Source organism: Cydia splendana, chromosome 15 (genome assembly GCF_910591565.1).
Source record: "Cydia splendana chromosome 15, ilCydSple1.2, whole genome shotgun sequence".
Taxonomy (NCBI): Eukaryota; Metazoa; Arthropoda; class Insecta; order Lepidoptera; family Tortricidae; genus Cydia; species Cydia splendana.
This window is the reverse complement of record NC_085974.1, coordinates 9,648,906-9,668,334: the sequence shown is the minus strand read 5'-3', so window position 1 is coordinate 9,668,334 and position 19,429 is coordinate 9,648,906. Positions and strand designations below refer to the sequence as shown.

Genomic DNA, 19,429 nt, shown 5'->3' with positions numbered 1-19,429 from the left:
TTGTTTTATCACACAGTTCCTATGGCCACCTCCTGTGTCCATCATCAGATCAGCTCGAAGGTACTTACCTACCAAAATATGTATTGCATTGTCACCCAATACTTACATAATTATATATGTGAAGTTTAAGCTCAACTGAATAATGGGAATTGGGTTTTATTTAGTTTGCAAAATTACGAAAAGGCACATGACTATTTCATCTTGCTCCGTATAGGCAAAAGGGGGAGGGTAGTTGGATGCGCGGGACGGAGTAAGCTTCTTACCAACAATTTATTTGTAAAAACTACGTCGCTCGTCGTTGTAACCGGACTTGATGGACGGATTTTGAGTCAATTTCCGTCGTTAAAAGCGATCGGTCGTTATAAGCGGAGTCGTAATAAACGGCTGTGCTTTCATAGTAGCTTGTACTAAAACCAAACAAGTGCCTATACTTTCGTCGCTATAAGCGGTTGGTTGTTATATGCGGAGTCGTACTAACCGGACTCTACTGTACTTACACCTACGGTGAGAAAGAAAAAGTAATGAGACACATGGAACAATACTATTAAAGGTAGACGTCCACAGACCCGTATCGCAGCATCGCACGCATCAGACGGTGCGGATCAGTGGGACCCACTTGTGTGACTTTTTTTTACAAAGAATACTAAAATCCGTTGCGTTCGATACGTCCGATGCGGCCATGTGGACGTCTACCTGTATATAGTATCCTATTTCACCCTTCTAAATACGACGCCCATACGCCTCCTAAGCCGCTTAGACTTTACTGATGTCATTGTCAACAACCTTTAGTGAAATATACGTAAGTTAGGTAGACTCAGTGGTAGACTATTATCAAAATTCTATTAAGTTCACGGAAATGTTAGGTAAGTCGACATATCCGATTAGAAAAGTTAGCTCAAATGTACTAATGGGCGAGAAGGCACTTAACTTACCTAGTATGTACCTACCTATACAAACCTATGTAACATTTCCAATAAAAATGTAGGTATAGACCAGTGGTGGGCAAACTCTCTTCATGGGGGGCCAGAAAGTTTAGGAAATTCAAGTGGTGGGCCAGAATTGTAGCCAATATTTATTTTTATTTGTGATAATCGTGGGCCAATGCCATATAGCCCATATTCTGATTATTTCATACGACCGGCGGCGGGCCGGATGAAATCCATTCGCGGGCCGCAGATGGCCCGCGGGCCGTACTTTGCCCACTACTGGTATAGACTGTAATGTAACTTAGAGCTTAATGTTTTGCGGTCCGACTATCTGTTGTTTTTTTACCTTTATCGGTAATTCAGGACCATATCGCTAATTAATGTTACTAGCCGTTACTTAAGGCTTACCTATTATATCGTACCTAATAAATTCTCGCCATGATTTTGCAATTGAGAGCCATAAACAGTATTTGTATCGGAAAGCCGATAACACCAACAACCCCGTGACGTATTAGGTGCTAAGCTTTAATTCCGCCGAAAGCAATATCGCTTTATAACCGTAAACCGCTTAGGTGGCGATGGCGGCTATTTTCGACACAATCCAATGTCTGGCTGCGCGTGGTAGTGGATAGATATTTTGCTGAATCATAGAAAATATTTGTTGCTATTTGGTGTCTTTACTTAGAGACCAGACGTATAAGTCAGGATAGACGTATCGGACATACTTATGCTTCCATTTTATGGTTTAGAATTCTAAATGCTTGGCTTTATAAAAAAAATTGTAGAGGCATTAAAATAACTTAACTTTATGGTTTATGGTGCCGGTGACAGTGTTACTGATAGGTCATAAGTCATAACATATTACCTAATAGATAGATACCTAAAGATTTTATTCTTAAGAATAAAAGATAAAATTACCATTTAAGACTACTAACATTCCAAAAACTATAGTGGTTTATCGATTTGCACTGGACCGGATGAACATATAAGATTCTAATAATAAAAGCCGGTGAACCAGTGAACAACCGGTAATTATCAGGTTTATTATACTGAGCGCCTTACGTTTAGAGTTAGCAAAGATTTATTCTAAGTATTGTAAGATTATAAATTACCTTGTAATTTTTTTTAAATTCTTGTGTTTGAATTACGCTAAAATATATGTAAGTAAACAGAATAAGTTTGACGACAGTTTTTTTTGTATGGTTTATGAGCTCCAGCAGATTTATCAAGTATCTAGGCATATACCTGAGTGTTTAGGCATCGTTCGCTCACATTATAACTGCTTTTGAAATAACTCTTTGACCTTAAAAACCCATCAATTAGCAGTGCATAGGTTGTGGCTCCTCCTCTGAACAAAGCGCGTGCGCGAGTGACTTAGTCTGGTATAAAAGCTTTGGCGCGTCCAACTCGCCACCATTCCCGGAGTCCATATCTGCTGCGCCTGAAAACGGGCGGGAAACGCAAGATAACTTTCCAGAAGTTTTACAAAGTGCAGTGGCGGAGAATTTGAGTTTTTTAATGTGAGTATTAAGTTTATTTAACTTGTAAAGACAGAAGTTTACAAGTTGAGGCTATTAGCAATAGCGGTTTCTTTGGAGTTAAGTCGTAATTAAATAAGTTTGAGTTTGTGTGCTCATGAAATTTGAATTCCAAACAGATAATGCTTTGCTCATTAAAAGTTAATCCTCTAGCGGTCCACCATATACAAGGAAAATTGGCAATCAAATTTGAATCAATGGTATGAATCAAATCATGCTTAAATTAAAAATACGAAATATTATATTACTATTGTCACACGTAAGTATTACGGCCACTGCTTGTATGTAAAAACTTCATTTAGTTTAACCTTGTGTGTGGTTAAAATTTTAAACACAATTTGAACTTTTGAACTGGGTGTGGCTGCACATTTGTTTTGCACAATTGCACATATTTAATCGTAAGCTGACTATCTATCTACAGCTACTTAATTGGTCTAAAATTTTTGTGAAGTACCTAGGTAAGGTCAGGTGGGATAAGAGGAATTATGGGGGAAGGTGGACACTTGTAGGGAAAATAAACAGATACTTAAAGATAATAAAAACTAAATTAATTGCTAACACTAAAAATAAAGCTAATTCATAAATAAAATTAACTTAAAAATATTTTCGTAGAAGGACTTTTCTCATACAGAAACCGTATCTTACACCGAGAAAAATAAAGTATGTTTCCCTTACCCCACCTTACTAAATAAAATATGTAGTTGGCACCCTAAACAATTCTATTTGCAACGTAAATTCATAAACGATGTGAAAAACTCGTGCAAGCCATCCGTCTCTGGAATGATTTGCCTCTCAGCATACGACAAGCCGATACTAAGTTAACGTTCAAGCGCAAGCTGCGCAAGTATCTTTTTGAAAGTCTCATAATTAAATCATAGTAAATTAGGAGCAGGTATATATATATATATAGGTATATATATATATATATATACATATATATATATATATATATATATATATATATATATATATATATATATATATATATATATATATACAGGGTGTCCCAAACTTATGGGACATGAAGGGGAAGTACCTTAAATATCGTAGATAGTGTATTTTGCTCAAAGAACAGGCAGCGGACTCATTCAAATATTGGCGATTTGCGTTAGACAAGAGGGATCACATTTTGAGCATTTAATTAATTAATTTACAAAAAAATACCCACTTAATTGACTACGGCAGTTTCATGTATGTTTTAATATGATTAAAATAATTAATTTCACGTTGTTCCTTTCTTTTAAAATACAATGTTACTTAAGCAGAGTTATTATTTTTTAGCTATTCTTTCGATTGGCATCATAAAAGTAGGGTGATTTTTTTTTGACATTTGAGTCGGTTCGATTCCCAGACAAAGCAAGTAATTTTTAGAAAATCTATGAATGCAGAATGACTAACTTTTAAAAATAACATAAAGTCTTCTTTGAGCAAAATACACTATCTACGATATTTAAGGTACTTCCCCTTCATGTCCCATAAGTTTGGGACACCCTGTATATCATTATATATATAATTATTGTATACATATACGTATATATCGTTGTTGTATATATATTTATTTTATCTTCGTATTACATTTATATTTGTACCTATTAATTTTAAGCATCAAGTTTTAGTGTTTTTACATACCCCGCACCAACTATGCTTTTCTGTTTGGCCTAAAGGTTGACTGGTAGAGAATGCCGTGTAGCATTAAGTCCGCCTTTTGTCACTGTATATTTTTTACTGTGCAATAAAGTTTAAAAAAAAAAATAAAAAAATAAATAAAAACGTGTTTTGTGAAGTATTACTTACCTAAATAAAAATTTGTGCTAAACATAAAGTTATGGTAATTCGCTTTTTTTTCTATGCGATAGATATAAACTGCGGAAAAAGTTATGTTAATAAACTTTATTTTGACTTTCAGTTAAAATCGAACCATTAACCACATCTTTGTACAAAACCACCATTAATAAATAAATTAATCTTAATATTAATACGTATCTAATTCGCTCTCTTTTAAAAATTGGTAGTACAGTCGCATCAGATATATCGGAGCGGCCAAGGTGGTCAAAAATATCTGAACACGCACTCTAACGCCTTGACAACACAGGCGTGTTCATATTTGTGAGCACCTTGGCCGCTCCGATATATCTGATGGCGACTGTACCAGCAAAATAAATAAAAAATAAGTAAACACGCATGATGGTATTTTGTAGGTAATTTATAAAATATCGCTATTTTAATCTGCACTACTCGTTGTATTCTAATAGCCAGTTGCACCAACCACATGTGACAGACTGATCAACATCACTATGAAAATTCCTATACAATAAAATGTTGCGAACGCTTTAACGGACAGGCGGTTTGGTGCAACCGACCCTAAGAAATCTTTTTTTCCATAATTTAACAGCATATTACCCTTAACCCTAAAAGTCTCAATCCCGGACATTTACTGGTGATTTGCGCCATTTGCGCGTACAATTGCCCACTGGATGCTAAAGACTACCAGACAAGACCTAGAGGTCTCGTTACACACATATACAAATGTCTTACCTGGGCTTTGGGCTTAAAATTAAAGCGTATTTTAATTTATTGTAAGAAATCAACAGTCAATATTTACCATATGTTTTATATTTATTTTACTAAAATACTTATTCAGGGTGCATACGAAAACTTTTGTTCATATAATTGACCGTTTGATCGTTATCGTATGTTGGTGGGCTGATATTTTCCTCTACAGGTCGATCTCAACTGATTGTCGTTTAATTTCATGTGCAAGTTCGATAGTTACATTTTTTTAAATTCAGGTTTTGTTTTTTTTTTATGGTGGAGCCATGAGGAACTATTAATATAATTGCAAAATTTAGAGACTTTTAGCACGTTGCTCGTAAAGACGACTGACAACAGGGGATAGGTTCTTAACTGGCGACTACGTACGGGAAAGAGCCTTGGAAATACATCCTACAAGCTGTACTGACGGTATGCTTAGGATTGCAAAATAAAAGAACTAAAGACAGAAATTGAACGAAGATTCTTGTGATAGGTCTTTGAACCTGTAGAGAACACCTTTTAGCCATGCTAAATTATGATGAATAGCGCAACCAAAGGAGCAAAACTATTGTTTTTCACCTGAACTTATACGAAACTAATGATCTGGCTGACTAGTCTGCCGACTAATCCACCATTCGAGCGCCGATTAGTGGGCTAGTCGGCTAGTCGGCCAAATCAATAGTCGGTACATCACTACTTTCTACACTACCTAGTACACCTGCACCTCGTTTTTGATAATGTAGGTACAGTGTTTAATTAATCTCGCTGGGGAAACAATAAATTAAATATTTAAATAGTCTAATTTGATAATTTAATCGAAAATGAATATGCAAATAATATTATTTATTACGTGACAATTGGCTGTGCGAAAAATTTGTACTGTATGTTGTATAAATGTACCAGTATAATTATTATTAGGATCGATTGTGATCTAGTAATTAAACTTAAGAGCGAAGTTTTGAATTATTGGTAGATGATCAGTCCAAACTTCTACAACGTGGACAAAATTTGAAGTTGACGAGCTACAATGATTGTTTCGATGAAGACAAAAAGGAGCTCTGTTATTGTACCTACCGCTAGAATAAAAATAACATTTACTTAATAATATATGAATTATTGTACAGTTCGGTACTCTTGTTCTTGCGGCCCGCGGCCCGAAATCTTTAAGGGGCCCACTGATTAACAGTTCGCCGGACGATATCGGCCTGTCAGTTAGAACAAAATTTTGACAGTTCCGAACAACTGACAGGCCGATACCGTGCGGCGCACTGTTAATCAGTGGGCCCCTTAACGTAAAATCAGGACGCAAATTTAATTATGAAATACTTATAATTATGAAACTATTAATATGAAATAGTCTAACTCGGCAGTAAGAAAATGAAGCCCTTTTTAGGAAAATTTGTTTATGCCGAAAGTATAATCAAGGTAACCTGGATAAATAAAACCGAAATATAGGCCTGAGTAAACACCTGATAACCCTTGATCCCGATTTCAATTAAATATTATTTAGACAGCCGCAGAAGTGTCTGCAATTTTTACGCAATTTTAAGTTTATTTTTTCGCTCGGGCGTCGTTAATAAATAATAAATTTGTATTTATTTTAATATGTTTACCCAAGTGACGAAGAAGGAAAACGACGGGAAAGTTGTACACACTTTTATTTAGCTTCACTGCGTATATATGTAATATATGTGTGCTTCAAATCTGTATATGACATCTTATGTACACAGTTAACACTTAATAAATACCTACTTTACTTTATTTTACTTTGTAACTTTTAATATAAACCACTTCCTGGTATCTGATTCAGTTGAAAGGATATTTCCGTAATTCCGATGACAATGCAAGAATATACGAACATGTTCGTTTCGATGTAAAACATTAAAAAAAGGTTTAGGCTAGCTTGGGCAGAAATGCTTTCGTACTCATAAATGTCCGTCCAGCTGTTCTCTACATGTCGCATTTCTCAACCGGTTGTCGTAAAATTTTGTGAGGTGTAAAAATTATATAGATTTTTTTGTCGATTCAGTATTTGTAATTTTTTCAAATTGACGGATTAGGACTCGCAGGGTACAGATAGTATAAATATACATAGGTATCCCTATGTATATAATAGTGATATTTTCAAATATTAGGTTTTTCAACGTTATTAGAGTCAAACTTCATGTTATTGAGATTATATAGATAACAAAGATGGAAAAGGCCATCGATTGTAGCTTTATCTTTAGATTACAGTGACTTGCAACATACCTACTTGAATTGATGTTACCATATAGGTACCTAATGTAAAAATCTTTAATTTCTGTATCATCATCATCATCATCATCCTGTCCTACCCGGTTTCGGCCTCGGCGACTGGGTATTCACACTGGCTAGTGAGGGCGACGATCGTGAGTTCTCAGGTGGCTGGCTTTCTGTATAACAGCATAGGTAAGAAAGCCAGTAAAAATAGTAAAATAAAAATAAGTTTATATATTTTTATACAGTATTACCTGCTAGGATATATTATGCCTAGAGGTGTACAATATAGAAAATAAATTCATTTACACAGAGTAAATTAGAGAACATCCAAATCAAAGAAAATATTTGCGTTTGTCGCAAATTTATGGATTCGTAATAGTATTCGTACTTTAGAGTCTGCTTCGGAACGGAAGCAAGGACAGTAGAACGTTGTTGAAGAGGCAAGAAAGTAACCAATGGGTAATGGGTGGACGAGTTGGATTGAGGGCCGAGCCGTAAGAGGAGGTGTTCGAAAATAATTATTCAGATTTAAACCTCTTGGGGTTCAATGTCCTAGAGTTAGACCGAGGTAAGTCTGCGATAATTTTGATATCACACACAGTGCAATTGTTATTTATAGGTACGTCATAATTTCATAGTTTGACGTTTAAAATAACACTTGCACTGCGTGTGCTATCAAAATCGTTGCAGACTTATCTCGATCTGACTCTAATACTAGTACAAATTACCTCCAATGAAATTTAAATCTTAATTAAACAGACTTGTTTTTGTTTTGATACGTTCGATTTTAAACAGAACAAATTTAACTCTATTTTCTAATACCATTGATTCAAATTCGATTGCCAAAATTTTCCTCGTATGGTGGGCCGCTATAGAGGATAATTTAATGATTTTTCACATTAGGGAATATTAGGCAAAGCTCTGCGTAGGTGGCACCACTAGCACATACAGTAAACAAACCTCATTGACATCAATCATCATCAATGACACATCATGCGTCACTAGGTCAATCACATGGCCTACCGTGAAACACGACAATCGAAAGTTCGGTTTCTGCCTCTCTATCACTCTTGCTTATTCGATCGATAGAGAGGCATATAAAGAAATTTCGATAATCGCGTTTCGCGGTAGGCCACCTGTAAACAAACCGCCTTGGTGTATCAATGGCATAGTGAAAACTTGTCAAAAAACTGTTTAAGGCCTAGTGTATAAGTTACTCTATGGTTTACTAAACAAATTAGTGCTGCACTCTGGCGGCAGAACATTGCAGTAATACTCCCTATTGTATTTATCGTCTCAACGCTGAGGGGTAGGACAGTTTTTTTAACAATCATCAAACAATTGACTATCTGATAACGTTAAATATCATAGTACAGATTTATTGAACACACATACGCAACTTTTAACGAATAACCATAGACGGTTTGGTTCAAGAAAATAAAACGACTAAAAGTACATAAAATAACCCTTATACAAGAAAAATATTAGAGACTAGCTGTGCCCGCGGCTCCGCCCGCGTGGAATTCGGTCTGTGTCAGTAAGCGGCTAATTTCTAATCCTAATTTCTCTCCCTCTCCCCTGGAGGCGGAACTTGAAGTAAAGTTGACAGATGGATATGCTAGAGGACTGTAGTCCAGATAAAATATTTTACAGTTAGGTACCACTAAATAAAACTACACTCCAAAATCAATAGTTTTTTTCGCCCTTATTAAAATTTTACACGTGATTTTAACGACAGAGTATTAGGTGTATATCGGACGATACAGTAAGGTATACGCACGCGAGCGAAAGCGAAGCGGCCTGCCTGGCTAGAGCGCCACTCACCGTGGTCTTCTTCAGACTCCTGAGGAAGACCGCGTGCCGTTTGTAAACTCAATGCGTTGCGAGACTTTCGCGAATGATTCGATTTTTTTCGGGAAGGCATGTAAATAAGCATTTCTAGACCATGGTGCCCCCTCTCCCTAGGGTCATCAAGATTACATTGAAGTTTTTTGGTAAATTGAGTGACGTTCATTGCCGCATTACAGCTGAGAATGGAAATCAGTCACATCATTTTATCACGAAAATTGACAGTGCCGCAGCAGTACCTTTGCAACAGAGTACCTAATGCTGCTGCAGTCGCTATATCTTAGAATGTAATTGAAAACGCGAGCGAAGCGAGCGCGAAAAATTTTCGATATAAAAACGCAATTTGATAGACAGTTGTACATTTTTACTTTTAGTATGGAAATCAGACACATCATTTTATCACGAAAATTGACAGTGCTGCAGCAGTAACGTTGCAACAGAATAATGCTGCTGCAGTCGCCACCCGAATGTCACTTTTTTCATATCTTAGAAAGTAATTGATGCGATCCGATAATCGACGATGGCGGAGAAATCCAAAATCCAAACCACCGTATACTAGGTAATAGTTAGTAATCAATGAAATATGCCGCACGCCTGTTCTTATTTTAATTCTATGGATGTTAAAATTTGGAATTTTGCGGGGGGGGGGGGGGTTTGAACCCTCAAAACCCTCCCCCTGGCTACGCCCGTGGAAGACTTTATTCCTATATTTATATTATATTCCTATTCCATCTAACCTTAATATCCCAAGTAGCATTGCAAGCTGTATATAAGCTGTATTCTAGTTTATTTGTATACTATAAGCTGTACAGTTAGGCTGTACAAAGGCTGTATAAGCGCTTATACAACCCTTATAAGTTAAAAAAGGGCCCAAATTATACAGCCTTTCGCGTTATTAGAGCTGTAGAGTAGCTGTATAAGCAATACATAAGCTGCATAATAGCTGCATTACAGTTATATTTCGGTGTAACAGGAAACCTTAACACTACAGATAATCTCTTATAAGTACGATATAAGAATATAAGTTTTAAATGAGTTTTTAAAAAGAATTACAAGAGAAAAATAATCATTTAAGAAACTAAAATGGCTTAATCTTGTTAGTTCGTAATATAGTAATGGCGACAATAAAGTGTTATATAGTGGATGGTAAAAGTAAAAGTAAATATTATACAGGACTTGAGTGGAATATTATATTATTGGTAAGTGCCGATTATTATTTATTGTGAACCTGTGTATCTTTTCTGGCAAAATATTCACGCGCCTGCAAAATAACAAAGAAAGACCATAAGGAAAATATCAAAAATCGGTAAAGTTAGTGTTTATTTTTAAGGTTAGAATATCAAAAATATTTATAAATATTAATTCTAAGGCTAAAGTCAATTTATTTTAGCTGGTAATCATAACACGGTTAGTCTGCTAAATATTTGCAAGTATTTCTTTAATTATATTTACAAATAAGTTTTATTTTTCATTGTAAAATGGCGACAATTTTTAAACAGCCTACAGGATAGTTGGAGAGCATTATAATCTTAGTAGCTGTGCTGTGTAATAAATGGAGTGTCTTTTACAGCTTTTGTAATTAAAACAGCATTATAATAGATTATTTGTATTCGTTTGGCTGTATTTCGGTTCTCCGTACATAAGTTATAAATTTATAATTCTCTTTCGAGATCCGTATAACAAATAAAAAACCTGTACTGTAACTGTCATATATTCCTTTAGTTTTATAATACACTTATTTTCAGAAATCATTATACTACTATACTTATACGAGTGTAAAATCACGCCAAAAGATTGCTATAAGCGACTCTGTCAGTAATACAGAAAAAAGCTGTACTATAGCTGCCATTTATTCGTTTAGTTTTATAATACCCTTACAGACAGAAGTTATACAACTACTATTCTTATAGGAGACTAAAATTACGCCATAAGAAATAGCTTTAAAACGGGGTTGACAGATACATTTGTACAACTACAAGTGCCAAGTGATACTACAATACAGCCTGCATACAGCTTTTACGATAAAATTAGCTTGTAGTGTTTCACAACACTTAAAGTTTTAAAACGGAGTTGACAGATACTTTTGTACAGCTAAAAGTGCCAAGTGTTACTACAATACAGCCTGTATACAGCTTTTACGATAGAATTAGCTTGTAGTGTCTCACAACACTTTTAGTTTTATAGTAGATTTTTTATATTCTGATAAAGCACCCTATGCTTCCGCAGAATCCTTTATAATGATTTTATACAGCTTGAGCTGTATAACGTCTGTAAAATACCTTTTATACAGCTTAAATCTTTTCTGACACTCTTATACGTCCCTTAAATCACTCTAAGTTCTAAATTGGCTGGTATATTGATGTTGCCGACACTTCCATGCTACTTGGGATATAGTACGATTTATAAATTAGTCATATAAAAACTTATTAGAGATCATGTACTTTGAATATGAAGAAATTAATATATTAAGTTTCAGTTTTCCGTGTAAAATGAAATTAACGAAATGGAAACGATTTTGTGTAACTATGTGCGTATAAAGTTTTAAAAAAGTACGTCAAAGTCTTAAATGTTAATTAGCCTAATGTATAAAAATATACAAATAATGAATTACGTCGATTTAATTTAATTGTGTTTTATAACTGCAATCAGATGAGGGAATTTCGTGAGATGAGGACAGTAAGAAATCGCGGTTGCCTATTACTGGTTGCCGCGGTGGTTCTGGCCTTCTCTTCTTACATTGACCAGGTAAGATTTAAAATGATTGTGATAATTACACGTAATACAAGTTACTTAAATGTTACACGTTTAATTTGTCAGGTGGTGAGCATGCCCGCTTTGCCAGCTCCAAATCAATGGCCCACATTTCCCAGAAGAAATATAGCCGCTCTAGCTAGAGCAGGTTATTTGAGGGGAAGCTCCGCAGCTACTTTTAAAAGAAGTATTTCGACTTTAGCAAAAAATGGAATGCTTCCCACTTTTAGAGCACCGTATGATGAAGCCGACAAACAAGATGACGACGACGGAGACTCCCATGAGAAACGAAACTTGGCTTCAATAGCCCGATTGAGGAGCTACTCCGCCATGAAACGGAACATCCAGGCGCTGGCCAGAGATGGTGGTTATCGCGGAAGCGGGAGAGCTCAGTACAGTCAGCAAGCCGATAAGCGTAATGTAGCCGCCTTGGCTCGCAATGGGATGATACACCTGCACAAAAAGGACATGCCTGGTGGCGATGAATATTACTTCCCCTTTTATCAGAATCCTGTAGAGCCACCCTCCGACATCGACGCTAACGAAATATACGACTGGCAACAAATCGTAAATCCGGACATGTTCCCTCCCCTGTCACAAGTTTACAAACGGGGTGGTCCCATGCCTCAAAGTGAATATGAAAACCCCGATGAGAATGACTACGCTGGGTATGGAAATCCTTCTGAAATGGATGACAATTGGTATTTTAAACGAGGGTCTGTTGGCTTGCCGGTGTTGGGAATGTATAGGCCCACCATGGGAGACCAAAGTACCAGGACTAAAAGGTACATTCTTTCTCTCCCCGATGTCATTGATAGGAATGATATTCATGACTCCGAGGACACAGAAAATGAAGACAAACGATCCGTAGGTAAGTGTACATTAGACGAAGCATAAAAAATAATCTTTGAATTTATAGAGAGGTAATTTTGTGTGCCTTCATTACGTCTGTTACAGATGATGATGACGATGTGCGTGATAATTTTGCAAAGCGGCACATTGGGTCACTGGCCCGGTTAGGCTTACTACCGTCATTTAGGTTTTCAGGCGGACGCTATAGTAGGTCTGGCCGCGCTAGACTGCTATGGCCTAGTCAGGAATTGTACAGGTCTTGTGGAGTTCGGATCTAATAATAGCCGTCGATGTTACTAGTGTGTGTCATTGTCAATTTGATTCAGTAGTTATTTAGGACAGTTTTACAGCTTCAACGCTTTAAATAGGATTGGCGCTTAGTTTTAAGGATGATGATAGAGGCATGATAAATGTGTATTGAGTGCTGAAAGAAAAAGCGTTTTTTTTAAGGCAGTTCGCGACGAATCGGGCAAAAATAGTTATTTGTACAACAAGCGATCAAAGTTTGATATTTCTTCGAGTGCTTATTTTGAGTCCCGTGCAAGCGAAAGATTCTATAATAGATTCACGAGCGTAGCGAGTGAATCTAATTTAGAATCTTGAGCGTAGTAAGGGATTCAAAAGCGCACGAGATGTAAATAACTTTGATCTCGTGTAGTACACAAATTTTTTCACCCTAAGCAGTGAGAACATACCTAGAGGGACAGAGATAATAGAACCCAAGTATATCGAACTTGTATTAGACCCCGCATGTTGAAATGACATTTGACTATAATGGTCACTTGAATGTCATTTTGTCTCACTCAGTGAGCAAAATCGCATTTTGCTCACTGTTTTTAAGAAGCAAAGTACCCTTGTTCGAGCTGCTGAGGTGAAAAGGATTTTGTTACCACCTTGTATGTCGCCTATTTGAAAAGCGAATCAGACATCGTAAATTTCGTATTGTTATGTTTGGGCTATTTACCTTATTTACTTAGGTACACTAATTGATATAGGTACACAATTTAAAAAGGTTTTTTGTTTTGTTAACTCTCATTTCATTTTAATTAATATTTATAGGCTTACTAACTTTATATACTGACATTGCAACGAAAACAATACAAAATTTAAGATTTCTGTATATGGAAAATCATGTTATGGTGGCCACGTCACAATGTTTTCGAAGTCTCGAGCTGCCCAAAATATTGTGAAATAGCGTTTGTATACATGTTTAGGGAAGTATGTTTACAAGAAATGAGTGAGTTAAATCCTGGCAAATAGATAAATCGTGTTAGCGCATCGAGATAGTAAAGTTAAATTAATGTCGCATGATTGTTGACGTCATTAGAGCGTCGGGTGCCACTGTCGCTAATTAGTGACATTCATAGAGGGAAATGCAAAACTAAGTAGACTCATAGACTGGCATGGCGGTAGGAAACTGTTCTAATAGAGACTTTACTGGTCGATTTACTAAAGCTGACACTGAATTGGTTTATTATTGGCTCGCTTTACTATTAATCGCCCTCGTTATGTTTATCATAATTGTCTTTTCGATTAAATTTTAGCTAGGGATGCTAGTAACGTCACTAAATTCACTGTTTCAGGAAGAAAAACATGCAAAATGTAATTATGCCAAACTAAAAAAAAAGTAGTACCTACACCCGACATAGGGTGGGTTATTTTGTGTTTTATATGTGGAATGTGCAACTTGACATTTCCACTTAATTGGAGACGCCTTAATTATAGATAAATAATAACTAATTGAATTCGTGCCAGCTTTCGTAAATTTACCTGTAGGTACGAGCGTTACAATTAATGTTTAGTAGGTGACTGCAAATTTGTGTCGTTTTCAAGCAAAGTGTACCTTTGTGTCGGTTGACATTAAGGTGCTACTGCCATAAAGATGCTATTTGAAATAGCCCTTATCGACGACCGACCGTTGGTACTTTTTACATGAATACATATTTTACTGTTGATTGTTTTACCAAGTCGTGATACAATTACTTAACCAATATTATTTTTCAGGAAGCATTCCCATGACGAGAATTTCGGAATTAGGTATGTTATTAAAATGTTAAGAAACATTTATTATACAGGCTGATTCATGAGACGTGAGCAGGACTAATCCTGCACAATCAGTAACTGATAATTGATTGATCACTGTCGTATTTAGGTGAAACAACCACACTTTTTCTTATTTTTTAACTTTTTGGTGAGGGCAAATTTAATTCTCTACAATCATAGTCACCCTACAAGACCTAATTAATAAGCATAAAACCACTTTAACAGTAATGACAGCATTTTGATTACGAAGAAAATAAACTGTAAAACTTGAGTGAGATACGAGTTTTCAAAAGTAACCAGACCGTGATGACATTCAATTTGACACAGAATATCGGTAGTTTAGTATTCTAATTTTGACCATGCATGTCGTAAATAAATTAACTGTTTTTTTTTTCAACACGACTAGAAAATTAACGTTAACCTCACAAATACTGATACGAAACAGTTGCTTATAATTTACGAAATGCGCAGTGATAGTCCTGCTCACGTCTGCAGCGTTCCTGTGCTGGATTGCTATGCCCAATCTTTGCGCGACAAAGCTGCCTGCGCGAGGGTTACCTGTGGCCTCCCTTAGGCGTTGGCTGGGCGCCTCGTGGAGCCCCCTTGCCCCCTACAAAAATATTAATATCAGGGTATTGTTAGGGGGGTTAGGCCGCTATTTTAGGATAATTGAAAATAATTTTATGAATCCATCATCTACTTAAGTTTTATTTAATAACAAAACATAAACTATTATTAAAATTAAGTATAAACTAAATAAATTAAAACTAGCAATCCATCATTATCAAAAGCCACACTGGTTGCGGAATTTCGATTCTTGTTCACGCTAACTTTAGAAATATAATCCTTTCTCTATAAGCCATTTATTTGTAGAGAATTGGGCTATTTATATTATTCAGATATTTATTTCCGATTGAATGACTATTTAGTCACCTTTTCCTATAGACATATAATATTTAAGACATAAAATTCACCAGTTGGGATGCGAACAGGTTACCTGACGTAACCTGACAAGGCTGTTTGTGTTTTATAAAAATTGCAGCTTTAAACTAGTAGCACAGAATAAATAATAGTACTAGGTACAGAAGACTCACTCTCTAACAAAACGCGTCTGTTACGATCAGCACAGATGTGGCCGCTAGGTGGCGACAGCGCCACGCGCGGCTTATGGCTTTCCCCAAAATTGGTGTGGAACGGATGTACTTTTAGCTACCTGTAGCAAAGCGACGAAATCGCGGAGTGAGCCACGCCTGCTAGTAGGTAGTATAATGCAAATGTTGAAAAAAATATTTTCATTTTCCCAGTAATTCTTTACCCATTTGTCCATTTTACAGGTGGAAGTGACAGATAATTGAGTGAATTGTGTATTTACAGGCAATATATCCCTAGTGCCGAAGCTGAGCCAGATACAGACAACGCCGACGTACCGCCGCCGCCAGTACTTGCTCACACGCACCCGACCGGCCGCCTCCTCCACCGACCACTAGACAACGATGTGCCCAACGATGTGTCCAGCCCTTTGCCATCGCCCCCTAATACCCTAGAATCCTTCGCTAAGAACCGGTGGCAACCCAACACCAAGGAAGTCCCCAAGTTCTATTACTTTAGGTCACTCAAACTTCCCTATCACAACTCGGGCAAGCGATACCTGTTGCTGCCAGCCGTCGATAATATTCTCCTGAGGAAGAACTACCCCAACAGCAGTCTGCCGGGTCGACGCAAGAACCAGTAGCCATGTAACTGTCGGCTGAGCGGCGGCGCACGATAACTCATTTAATGCCTGACTAAACTACGGACAATATATCTAAATAGGTGTAGCTTGTATATTTAAGGGTAAAGATGGGGCTACGGCTAAAATAAGTATACACGACCTTATTGTCATAAAATGAAGGTCGAGTAAACGTATTTTCGGTACGTACCCTTGATTGTACCGCGTACGTGTGACTTATGCCATGTGACGGGTTTTTGAATGACTGTAAAAGGCAAGGTCAAGTTTTGCGATTCATATTTTTAAAGCTGACATAAGTAATATCTTTTCATCTTAGGTTGGGAAACAAGATTGGATTCAGCCCTTGTTCTTGAATGTACTGAATAAAGCATTTTCTATTGTGGATCGCATGTACATTAGGTACAATTGGGTGACTATTTAGATATATGTTTGAGGATTTCACCGTCTGCACAATACTACGGCATGTTACGATCAAATTAATCGTGGTATTCTTTCCGTTGTGTAGTGTAAATGGTTGAAGATATCCGTTATGGCAGACGCGCCTCATGCTCAAGCTGGAAAAACTAAAACAACTAAGGGTACCTTTTCCATCTAGTATTGTACCAATGGACTCAATTAATTGATGGGAACCAGTTAGATCAATTATATTTTAGGTACTAGATGATGAATAAATTCCTGTTTTTCCTGTAAGTTCTCTTAGCGGAATTTAACCTCTGTTGTTTATCAATAAAATGTTGCGTTTCCAATCCTTTCATAACTAAAATAATGTGTCCATATTTGTTTGAATTATTATTACCACTGCTTTATAGTTTTTATACATCGCAGGAACAAAGGATACCGGATATAGTATAGACAATAAATTTAATCTAAATGAAACACTATAATGTATCGATGTTAAATGTTGTTGTGACAATGAATTAATTAAGCATGGATATAAGTTTTAAATAGGCTAGTGATACTTAGGTTATATCGGACATTTTTACAAAACGACTTTGGCCAGTTTAACCTGTGACAGATATAGTTTAGCTAATCAAATAAGTTTATGTTGTCAATCACAATACAAGAATTGATAAAAAACGTAAAAAACATGATAGTCTTGACAATATAACAAATACGTAGTTTCTTAAATAAAAATAATAGCTATAAGGTTCTATTTACTGTCTGGTGTCTTCTTGCAGTTGTTATATAATAACAATGTTAATTAAAGAGCTTTTTTGATCTCTTACCGCTAATCGATATCAAGATTGTAAAACAATTCAAACCCAACATATCCATGTAGTTTAAAGTCTTACTTTTGTTAGGGAGACTAACTAGACTAGCTGTGTTTGACAAATAAATATAGAACATATATTGCTTTTCATAATTTAATAAGTTATGGAATTAAATGGGAAATTTCTACTAATAAAGATAATATAAGATACGTTGCCGTTGGTATTAAGACACCTGCTTAACAAAAAAAATGCGACGTATCTTTTCCTTTCTTTATTAATAAAAATGGAGCCTGTGATAAGAGAAAGGATTTCTTCGCGTGATTTCAGTACCTATTGAAAACCTTTAATAATATTTACTATAAACATTTACATGTTCTTGTAACGTTTCTTGGCTAAAAAAATTGACAATAATACGAACGAATGTGACCATAAGAACGATAATAACTTTTAAAATCATAATATTTTTACCGCAGGGTACCTAGTACTTTCTCCTGAATAGTAGGTATGAGGTACGAGTAACTATATCACTAATATTTTTAAAATGGATTTATAATAAGTATTCAATTTTACTGTCGTGTTTATTGTAAATAAATATAGACAACCGTGCCAAGATGTTGTTTTAATTTTAAAAATAAACCTGATTTAGCATGGATAAATAATAAAAATGAAAGTCATGTAACTATTTCGCCAATTTATGTATTAAAACAATTTACTCCCTATGAATTCTAATTACATTAACGAAATGTCGTTGACATTTTTCATCGAATATGAGGTTCAGGGCCAGGTTCTGAAAAAAACATTTTGAGTTATTTATTTGTATGAAAGGGATAATCATAATTTAATTAATTTAGGTTCGTAACATTTTATGAATAAGGGGGATAGAGTTCATTTATATTATTAGTAGGGGTAAGTACTGTACCTGATTTAACCAGTAGAGTTGGAACATAGTTCTCCAGGGAAGAAAGAGCACCGGCCGAGGTTGCAGTAGGGGAAGAAGCCGCGGCAGGCCTGAAGACGGCCGACGTTAGCGGAGCCGCAGGTCAACGCGGTGGTGCAGCTGGTGCAACGGGCGCCGGCCTGCGGGGAGAAAACTTATGAATTTTAAAAATAAGTATATGAGAAAATCGTTTTAAAATCGATGGGTGAAAAATTTTAAAAACAACTTCAAGGGTAACACGTAGCGATTGCAAATCCGTGAACATTTTTCAAATCCGGATTTACGGATTTTGGTTTGACCGAAATCCGAAGTTCGGATTCAATCCGGATTTTAAGAAAGGAATATGTGGCATAAAGGCAAAGTGAAACAAACAATCAAATTAAGTTGTTATTATTAAAAATAAAAAAACAGAATGCGTACACTGCTACGCCAATAACAAAATCTTTAAAAAACAATAAAAACAAAATACATACGTACACTCCCAAGTAACAAAAGGTTCTATAACTAAGGCATTTTATCACCAAACAGTGATATAGTAGGCCTATAATGGTAACCATTGTGACTGCTTGTACTATAAAGGTTTTTAACAAAGCGTTTTGTTTCTATAAGATTAAAGACCTTTTAAGTACTATAATTTAGCTCTTAGAACGCTTATAGGATCATACAAAAGAATCTTTAAAGTGCTGCACTGTAATAGACATGCAAAAAGCGATTATGGTACTATTTAATACTATAGACGACTTTACGGATGCTTTTATGTACCTATTTTGCACTAATAATGCGTCAAAGTAACTTTTATAGTACTAGTATTGTAGCAGTAT

The 19,429-nt window shown here is 35.9% G+C and overlaps 1 protein-coding gene and 1 long non-coding RNA gene across 3 annotated transcripts; one reads left to right on the top strand and one right to left on the bottom strand.

Annotated features, from left to right (window-relative positions):
* The first annotated feature begins 2,194 nt into the window (after positions 1-2,194).
* LOC134797512 (neuropeptide-like precursor 1) lies at positions 2,195-17,420 on the top strand. Of its 2 annotated transcripts, XM_063769758.1 has the most exons (6): positions 2,195-2,446; positions 11,735-11,830; positions 11,903-12,707; positions 12,794-12,944; positions 14,693-14,725; positions 16,106-17,420. In XM_063769758.1, exons 2-6 carry the CDS (start codon positions 11,735-11,737, stop codon positions 16,461-16,463), a joined length of 1,443 nt encoding a protein of 480 aa, XP_063625828.1. In that variant the 5' UTR covers positions 2,195-2,446; the 3' UTR covers positions 16,464-17,420. The 2 variants fall into 2 exon arrangements, with proteins under 2 accessions (XP_063625828.1, XP_063625827.1); XM_063769757.1 differs by lacking the exon at positions 12,794-12,944 and having other exon boundaries at positions 2,199-2,446; positions 16,106-16,370.
* LOC134797513 (uncharacterized) lies at positions 17,305-18,296 on the bottom strand. Its single transcript, XR_010145092.1, has 2 exons — positions 18,200-18,296; positions 17,305-18,159 (listed from the first exon to the last, which is right to left on the bottom strand). It is a non-coding gene; the product is annotated as an uncharacterized LOC134797513 (long non-coding RNA).
* Between the last annotated feature and the right edge of the window lie 1,133 nt (positions 18,297-19,429).

Excerpts from the sequence above, each read along its gene's own strand:
- LOC134797512 (XM_063769758.1), top strand. The coding sequence starts at position 11,735 with ATGAGGGAATTTCGTGAGATGAGGACAGTAAGAAATCGCGGTTGCCTA. Across the intron at positions 12,708-12,793 it reads TGAAGACAAACGATCCGTAG|ATGATGATGACGATGTGCGT; the intron begins GTAAGTGTACAT and ends CGTCTGTTACAG. Across the intron at positions 12,945-14,692 it reads CCTAGTCAGGAATTGTACAG|GAAGCATTCCCATGACGAGA; the intron begins GTCTTGTGGAGT and ends ATTATTTTTCAG.